A 9,766-nucleotide genomic window follows, 5' to 3' on the forward strand; every position below is an offset into this window, starting at 1 on the left:
CGTTGCTGTGTAAATCATACATATAACTCACTAACGATGACAAATATGGCCATTGTGTTCGGATGACCTATGATTACTAAACTCAGTACGGAGGCTTGAAGTTCTAATCATTTGGGGCCAAGCATGTTATGAGGCAAAGATTTAAGTAGATGTTAAAAACTGCATTAGCTGGCACCTCAGTGAAAAACCTCAGTGAAAACACTTCAAAGCAAACAGTGATGTTTTGATCTTTTCCATGATCAGAGTCCATGCGTTCCTGGCTGTGTCTGTCCATCTGGTCTTGTGGAAGATAATGATGGAAACTGCATTCATCATGAAAACTGTTCTTGTTTATTTAGTGGTGAATTTTACAGAAATGGCAGAGAAATTCAAAGAGATTGTAATAAATGGTAAGATAAAACAAATGTTAATTCAAAGTACAATTATATACTAAAAAGTATTTGTGTCACTAAATAATATCATTGCACTGTGCTCATAATATTGCAGCACATGCCAGGGAGGGACATGGAATTGTACTCGTAAGGAATGCCCGAAGACCTGTGAAGTTTATGGTGACGGCCACTATGTAACTTTTGATGGAAGAAGATATGTCTACGATGGAAACTGTGAATATATTTTCGTTGAGGTGTGAATAAGCTCAAAATGTTAAAATAACGCACCAATGTAACTGCCACGGGCAAAAACATCAAAATCAGCTCAGCATTCACACACTAATCATGTGTATGCAGAAGTAAACTTGTACTGAAACACAAAAATGCTTTCCTGTGGCCTAGATTACAGAAAGGAGCAGCACAGTGGCTCAGTGGTTAGCACTTCTGCCTCACAGCACCTGGACCTGGGTTCAATTCCAGCCTCGGGCGACTGTCTGTGTGGAGTTTGCATGTTCTCCCTGTGTCTGTGTGTATTTCCGCTAGGTGCTCTGGTTTCCTCCCACAGTCCAAAGATGTGCAGGCTAGGTGGATTGGCCATGGTAAATTACCCATAGTGTTCAGGGATGTGTATGTCCGGTGCATTATCCATGGAAATGCAGGGTTACAGGATAGAGTAAGGGATGGGTCTGGGTGGGATGCACTTTAGAGGGTTGTTCTGGACTTGTTGGACGAAATGGCCTGTTTCCATACTGTGGGGATTCTATAAAATAATCCCTGTCATTTGGGGTCTATTTCAATGGTACTGCAGTCACACATCATTAAAAATATCATGCAAGCCAGATAATAGAAAAGCATTAGTTATATCAGAGCTTTGTGTTTCTTGAGACATCACTGTGCTAGGGATTAATAAATACAAACTGAATGAGTATTATTCGTTTTGTGCTATGTAATCTAATCTTGATTTCATTGTTTTGTTCTCAGGACCAATGTAATCGTCGAAAAGGCACATTCCAAATACTGATTGAAAGTGTTCCCTGTTGTGAAAGGGGAATGACTTGTTCAAGAAATATCAGGATTTTATTTGAGGTGACTAATTTCCTCTAATTTTAATTTGTTTCTTTCTGTTTTGGAATGAGACTTTAAATATGTGTTCACAGTAGCTGAACTGCGAACATAAATCACTCAGACACCTTCTATAGTATTTTGTTTTCATATGTACTCTTACAGGGTAAGGAACTCATTCTAACTGATAACCATGTGGAAACAATTGAGAAGTTTACAAATCAAACCCAGTGCCCAAATGAGTTTTATTCTCACCACACCGTTGGGCTGTATTTGATCCTGAAATTTTCTCATGGAATCACCGTGATATGGGACAAAAGCACAAGGTTTTCAATCACACTGGATTCAAGATGGAAAGTAAGTATGGTTAAAGATCATCAGATTCACACTTGTTCCTTTTGATCATAGCAGAAAATATAATGGGGTAATTTAATCAATAAACAACAGCTTCACAAGTTTATTTTACATCTTGTCTTTTACAATAATGTATAACATTTTATTAAAGGTGATTCTACAGTTTTGTGTAAACTTTTAAAATGGATGTTTCTGTTTGCAATTAGAGCTCTGATGAAGAGTCATCTAGACTCGAAACGTTAGCTTGCTTTCTCTCCATGGATACCACCTGACCCGCTGTGATATCCAGCATTTTTTGTTTTCAGTACAAATTCCAGCATCTGCAGTAATTTGTTTCTAAACTGTATACACTGGCTGTTTGTAAATTTTAAATTAAATCAGCATACAATATTGGATTTTTTAAAATATAGTGCTCTGAAGAAAGTGTGCATCTTTTTTCATGTGAATTTGATAATGCTACAAGGTTTTTGTTTCCCTATTATCTTGTTTTTTTTTACAGAACAATGTGTGTGGTCTGTGTGGGAATTTCAATGATGATGTTTCAGATGATCTGACAACAAAAAGCAACTCCTTGGTGACCAGCGCAGTGGAATTTGGAAATAGTTGGAAATCTATGGCCTGCTCAGATACAGTCAATCAAACATCACCATGTGATAGAAACCCTTATTGTTTAGCATGGGCACACAGGAAGTGTGGCATAATTAAAAATGTTGTGTTTCAAGCATGCCATGGAAAGGTAACTCTCCTGAAAGGATCCATGTCATTTCCAATGGTGATCGAACACAATGACCACTACACTTGGCAGCTTAAGTATTGATTCAAACACTTGCATAAAACTCCTTTAAGACTGGTCTTTTACATTAAGAAATAAACACTTGTATCTCTATAGTTCTCCACAGAACAGCTATCTAATCATTTTTGTAAGGCAGGAAAACACAGTCACAAATTTAGACAGAGCAAGATTGTGTAAGAATTTACAGTGCACTTTACCTTTAGTGGAAAGACCCAAGTCAATTATAATTACATGCTGAATTTAATAGAGCCAATTTAAAAGGTTGACTACTCCTGATTGGTTACTAGACCTTTTTCAAGTACAAATATGTATTTGCAAGTTTGATAGAATTTATTAAGTCTATCAAAACAAGTACAAAAGAAATTATACTTAATAAAAACAATAATTTTCAGTTCATTCACTTTGGGAAGCCAGTTCGTGACACATATTGACTAAACACAGATCTCATTTTCTGTTATTTTAAAGAAATTCTTTTATCCCAATCTTCCTTATTGTGCATTGAAACAGGTCTTGGTAACCCTTACTAACCACTACACCCTGTGCATGATCAAAGATATCCTGACCTTTAATTGAATTATTAATTGAATAATTAAAACTGTGCCCAGTTTTGGATTGTTTAGGTGGTGTATGCCCAATTCCTGATTGGTTTCTTTAAAAGCAATGATCATCTTATTGACATTTTCCTACTGTCTCCTGATATATTCTTTGATACATTCTTTTATGACTGCTTGTACCTCTTAGCTTACCAATGCCACAGTTCTTTAGCTAGATAAGGTGGCAACAATTTGAATTCAATATGTGTCTGCCTATGAGAATGAAGTGTCACCTCCTACTTATTAACCATCACCCTAAATGACCCAACTAAAACATTTGAAAAGGTCAAAGCAACTAAAAGACTGAAATCTTAATTCAGAACCTATTTCCAAAATATATATGTACCCCATAGTCCTGGCACACATTCCAATTTAGAAAACCAAACTACTCTAAAACATAGTTGTGTTCTTGAATAAAATTCTCTTATCTCAAAACATTCTCATGTATTCGCCTAAATTCACATTAGCCTAAACCATAAAATGGTAACAAAACCATAAACCTCTGACTTTTCTTTTGATTTGGGCCATACGGCTTGTTTCCTAACAACTAGCACAATTAAATGGAATATAATTTAATTCCTTATTTACTTAATCAAGTCAAAACTGTTCATTATTTCAAAATAGCTTAATGCTACAGAAATAAGATAAACTACCTGATATTCTGTTTCTCCTTAATGATATACATTCAGAGATAAACAGTATCTGAAACCATAACAGAATTCATCTACTTTTCTTCAAATAATGTCATGCAATCTTTTAAGTCCACCTGAAAGTGAATAAAAAGTCTCAATATGTTCATCCAAAACTCTGTACAATGTAGTATCTCCCAGGACTGCATCACAGTGTCAGCTCTGCTTATGTACTCAGGTCACTGGAATGGATTTGAACACACAACCTCTTCACTGAGAGACCTCAGTGCCATCAAGGAACCAAGGCCAGCACCATGCAAGCATATCTCTGTTTATTGCAATATGTCTCCCACCTAGCTCAACTAAATTTAAAAAAAGCACAGCAGACTTTGGATTTTCTCTCCATTCCTGCAAATACTACAATACTTGTTTTAATTCATCCTTTGTTCCTGTTTATATATTAAACTGGCATTTGTTATTCAGGTTGACCCAACTCCATTCTATGATGCCTGTGTCCAGGAGGCTTGTGCCTGTGATTTGGAAGGGAAATACCTGGGTTTCTGTACCGCTGTAGCAGTGTATGCAGAAGCTTGTAATAAAGCTGGTGTTTGTGTTGACTGGAGAACACCAGAACGATGTCGTAAGTAAAACAAAACTGTTAACTGTGCAATGATGGAACACCAGCTATCACATCTGTTATTTAATTGTACTATCAATGATGGTGTTGAATTTAATGTTTTGTAACAGAGAATATCTGAGTGAAGTCTGAGTCATAACTTATAATTGCTTGTGATTTGTTTCAACGTATAAAAATACAGTGATGACTTCCTTGCATGTTTTGATGATACGTTATACAGATTATATGAATTGCAATTATATTTCAGACTGAATCAATATTACTGCTTACATATTTCCATTTTACATTGCAGCTGTGTATTGTGATTACTATAACACACCTGGTGAATGGAGTTGGCACTATCAGCCATGTGGAACATTAACAACAAAAACATGCTCAGAACATAGCATTGGAAAGAAGTACTCTGCAATTCTTGAAGGTTGTGTTTGAACTCTAGTCTATGTTTTATTTTATTGTTCAATGGCTATTCTCTATGATATTATCCAAAAGTTTAAAGCTAAGGCTAAGAACCTTTATTCTTCATTCACATTACACAACGCAATGAAAAAGTCCCCATGAGGCAGCAATCCTTGCTCCATTTCATCTCAATGGTGAAATAGCTAGTGATTTCTATTGCTGACCAAGCTAAAGTAAGTGGCTTTGGGGAATGGTCGTCTAATTGGCCAGCCCTCAGGAGGTGCTCACCTTATGCAGCAGATTGTGAAATTGTGGCATTAATACTCAGGCCGGGAGGACTGTCAGGCACATACAGAAAACTTCATGCGGGAACTGTCTCAAGGATCCAGACTTCAAATCCAAATTGAAGATCTGAAGCATCCCCATATTAAATCAATTGGCCAATCCAAAACTTTCACTGGGCACCAGAAATCGTACAGCCCTCTGGGAGACCAAAAGCACAGGAACTCTAAGGCTTGCATGTCCTCAACCTTGCCATCCCTCTCTACTCCCACCCAACACATTTCCACTGATATCTTTGTTTGTGGTGAGCAGAGACACTAGCATTTAGAAAACCATCAGGAAACTCAGACTTTAATCACAATCTGGATATAGATTAGGGCCAGGAGTTTCGCCAATGGCTGAGGATTGCCTGTCCTTTCTCTTCTCTATATACTAATGAAAGAGGTATGTGTGAGTCAATTAGTTAACAAGCTCCTACTAGTCTCTTTATTTTTTTGCATTTAATGCTTGATTGATCATATCTGAGGGTTTTGCTATTTGGCAACAAATGTATTCTATACCACTGCTTTGGTGTACAAAAAACACTCAGTATTTTCAAAATCCTATTCTTTTAAGACCAGCATGTAGAGAAACCTAAAACCCATTGGTGATAAGAAAGGTGATATTTCACATTTCCTTTACAGAAAGGTATACGGGACATCAGCTTTGAAAGTTAATTTCCATGTGTATTTTATGCTAGGATCCTGACATTTTCTCTGCATCTATGAATGAAGGTTTATCTGAAGTAACTTTTTGCATGACTCAATAATATTTCCAATCTGTTTTCCTTTCAAATTAGCAATGTCCCAGTGGTTGATTTATTTGAAAGCTAAATTTCTCATTTGATACAAAATGAAAACCGCCTTGCACATGGTCAACGCTTTTACATTTCCAACATTCCCCTTCGCAAAGAGCTGAGAAACAAACCAAGAATGTTCTTAAAATCACACTTAGCATTCTAGAAAACAGCAGCTAATACTGCACGTACTAATAGTAGCTTATACTATTACTGCAGTTGGTATCAACCAGATCTCCACGTGGAATTACGCATGCAGCTTGGAAATCTAACATTTCATCACTTGCCCAAATGGCAGAGGTCCCTGTTTGAGCTCTCTCGAAGATAGTGAATTCTTTTCAACTGAATCCACACAGGGCATGGGAAATGTGGCCACCGAGAAGGTGAGGGATGAGCAAAGTATAATTATGGCCACTGGCACACTGAAATTTCTTGTGGAAACCACCTTATTTCTTAATTTCAATAACTTGATGTCTCAGAAGGCCAAAAAACTAGGCAGGCTAGAATCCTATTAAAGGTGCTTTTCACCACACAACAATAGCAGTCCTTCCTTGCACAGTATTTTAATCACACAGCAGACTGGGTAATCAAAGAACCAATCAGCTGCCATTGGTATCAGCTATATTTGGTAAGAGCCCAGGGATTGAAACCACTGTGGTGGTTGACAAAATACATAAGTTAATTTTATCTAAAGATACAATATGTTAATTCATGCTCAACAAATGTGGAAAATTTTACTCACTTATTAATCATACACATTGGCTATCAGTAGCCCATATTTCCAAATGTCCAGTGCATTATGCATAATATAGGGTATTTTTTCAAACAATGTAGAACTGAAGATTTATTTTCAAAAAAATTTGTGGGCAAAACAGTGTTTGAGAAAACTTTGAAAGCTTTTAATAACATATGTAACAACCAGTAAATGTGGATATAATTCAGATTTGAAAGCTGGAGACATACAGCAGCTGAGCCAGCATCTGAAACAGAAAATAGTCCAGTTTACTCAAAAGGATCTGTTATTTATTTAATTTCAAGTTGATCTGATTAGCGGGTTTTCTTATGGTCATCTCGGATTATAAAACAGTGGTGGTGGCGCACCACACTGATCTTGTTAATTTCTGTTAAATGTAGGTTGTTATGCAAACTGTCCAGAGAATGCTCCTTACCTGGATGAAAACAAAATGAAGTGTGTGAACATGTCTGGTTGCACTTGTTATTATAATGGAAAAATACTGGAACCCGGTGAACAAAGCAATGACTGCAGTAATTGGTACAATATTTATACAGATATGTTTACGATAATAAATTGATAGCTCTTGTTAATCTTAATACAATATTGAAAATTTAATGAAGTTGATTGTGGAGCTTGTGGAACAATGTAATGTTTAAATGATGTTGGAACTTTATAAAATAAGCAGTCAGGGAAGTAATTCAATAGATGCTCATTACCTCAATAATTTGAACGCATATCAATTTATATCTACCCTAATGGAGTTCTTTGAAACCTTATTAAATGTAGGTGATCGGACAGAAGTGTCAAGAATCTTAAACGTTGTCATATTCTCATTAAAAAATTGTTGGTCAGCTCTTATGTATCAATATACTTTACTGATGTATACTTGCTGTTGTAACATATCCTAATGTGGCTTCTTTGAGTTTTTATGGAAGTTCAGGCCAGATTGAGATGCTATTGTTAAACAACCTCTATTCATGCACTGTACATGATGGTCAGGTGACAGAGCAGCATGCTGCATAGGATATAGTACCCAATGTCTTAGCAGAATACAAATACATGATTACTAAAGTCACAGTGACATCACAGCTTACACTTTCAAAACTTTCTACATCTTCATTAAACTCTACCTTTACACTTGCCAAAATAAATTCTGCAATGCTATTAAGCAGCAAGGTATTTTTATTATTTTGATTTGTTTATACTTCTTTCTTTTCAAAGGGAATTTGAAAAGATAATTGTGAGCCATTATTTAGGGCTTCAAAAGCTTTGCTCAATTGGAGGCTAGTAAAAGAAACTAGAGGAATGTTGTAGTGGAGTCTGAAACTATGATTCTTAAACTGTTTTTTTTTTGTTACAGTACCTGCGTGAATGGAAAAATTTCCTGTACAGGTAACTGTGTCCTTTATTAAGTCTACAGCAACAATAATTTATAAGCAATGGCTACAAAATTGTTACAAATTATTGTTACAAATCTTAGTACAATGCTTTAATGTACTAAAGTGCACACAAGGTGTTAGAAGTTACAATGCTGTTAACATTGTCTGTGTTTTAATCTAAGTTTCAAGTTCTGAATGTTATCAATATCATGTGTGTAACTGCTGCTGGCCCAGCAGATTTAAACATTATAATGCAGAAGGAGGCAACCTGGCCCGTTGTCTCTGCACTAGTTCTCCAAATGAGCACAATGACTTGGTGCCATTGTTCTGCCTTTCCCCCATACCCTTGCTGAATGTTTCTATTTGATTAAACAACCAATATTCTCTTGAACGCTTCGAATGAACCTGCCTCCACCAGACTTCAGACAGCACATCTTTGGACCCAAACCACTCATCTGGAAAAGCTTACTTCCCATTGTTCTTGCTTCTGCTGCAAGTTACTTTAAATCTGTGCCCTCATTAGTCGTGATCATTTTACAAGCAGGAACCATTTCTTAGTAACAAAAACAAAAAGAGAAATTAATGGACAAACTCAGTAGGTCTGGCAGCTTCTGTAGAGAGAAATCAGAGTTAAAGTTTTAATGCCAGTGACCCTTCAGTGCTGCTTGTAAATCTCTTCTACACTCTCTCCAATGCATTCACATTCTTCTGAAAGTGTGGCAGCTGAAGTTGAATAAGCATTTTATACAAGTTCAGCACCACCTCCTTGTTCTTGTACTCTATTCCCCCATTATTAACATCCCAAATATTGTATTAACTTTATTAACAGCTTTCTACAACTGTCCTGCCACCTTTAATGATATGTACACATGTACCCAGGTCCTTATATATCTATGCCTCCTTTAGATTTGTACCCCTTATGTTATACTTTATAATCAATCACTCAGATAAGTTTTTATCTACATTGCCACTATCCTTGTATTCAATGACCTATAACTTTGCTCACATGTCTGTTATGTAGCACTGTGCCAAACACCTTCTGGAAGTCGATGTACATCACACCGACCACATTATCCTCATTGATTCTTCCTGTTACCTTTTCAGAAAAGCTCCAGTTCATTTGGTTAAACATGACATTCCTTTTAAAAATCTACTTATCGAGGGATACACTTGTATTGGGAACAGGTCAGAGAAGGTCTCCTAGGCTGGTTTCTGGGGATGAAGAGTTTGTCCTATAAAGAAAGGTTGGCATTACTTTCATTGGAATTAAGAAGAATGAAAGGCAATCTTCATGAAGTATTCAAGATTCTGAGTGGATTTGACAGGGTAAATACTGGAAGGATGTTTCCTCTCTTGGAGGACTCTGGAACTAGGAAGGACAGTTTTTAAAAAGTTGTCAACCATTTTAGAAAGAGATGAGGAGGAATTTATTGACTCAGAGAATCAGTAGTCTTTGGAATTGTATTTCACAGAGAACGGTGAAGGCTGGGCCATTAATTATATTCAAGGCTGAGTTAGATTTTTGACTGACACAGAGTTAATGATTATGGGAGACACACTAGATAGGGCATAATTAGATCAGCTATGATCTAATTAAAAAGCAGTGTAGGCTTAATAAGCCAAATGTTCTACTGCTGCTCATACGTTGTATGATCAGAAGTTGGAAACTCTGCAATGTGTTACTCATCTACCGATTCCC

The 9,766-nt window shown here is 36.5% G+C and overlaps 1 protein-coding gene across 1 annotated transcript in view; it reads left to right on the forward strand.

The window, feature by feature from the left end:
• The window catches only part of LOC109912412 (mucin-19-like), a 53,261-nt gene extending 45,202 nt beyond the window's left edge, over positions 1-8,059 (forward strand). The window contains exons 14-22 of the mRNA XM_048610581.1: positions 244-389; positions 487-625; positions 1,353-1,457; positions 1,599-1,790; positions 2,287-2,523; positions 4,286-4,442; positions 4,732-4,857; positions 7,087-7,218; positions 8,049-8,059. Of these exons, the coding sequence (XP_048466538.1) occupies positions 244-389; positions 487-625; positions 1,353-1,457; positions 1,599-1,790; positions 2,287-2,523; positions 4,286-4,442; positions 4,732-4,857; positions 7,087-7,218; positions 8,049-8,059 (1,245 nt within the window). The remainder of the gene's footprint in view (positions 1-243; positions 390-486; positions 626-1,352; positions 1,458-1,598; positions 1,791-2,286; positions 2,524-4,285; positions 4,443-4,731; positions 4,858-7,086; positions 7,219-8,048) is intronic.
• The last annotated feature ends 1,707 nt before the right edge of the window (positions 8,060-9,766 follow it).

The sequence above is a fragment of the Rhincodon typus genome, chromosome 22 (assembly GCF_021869965.1).
Source record: "Rhincodon typus isolate 14 chromosome 22, sRhiTyp1.1, whole genome shotgun sequence".
Lineage (NCBI taxonomy): Eukaryota > Metazoa > Chordata > Chondrichthyes > Orectolobiformes > Rhincodontidae > Rhincodon > Rhincodon typus.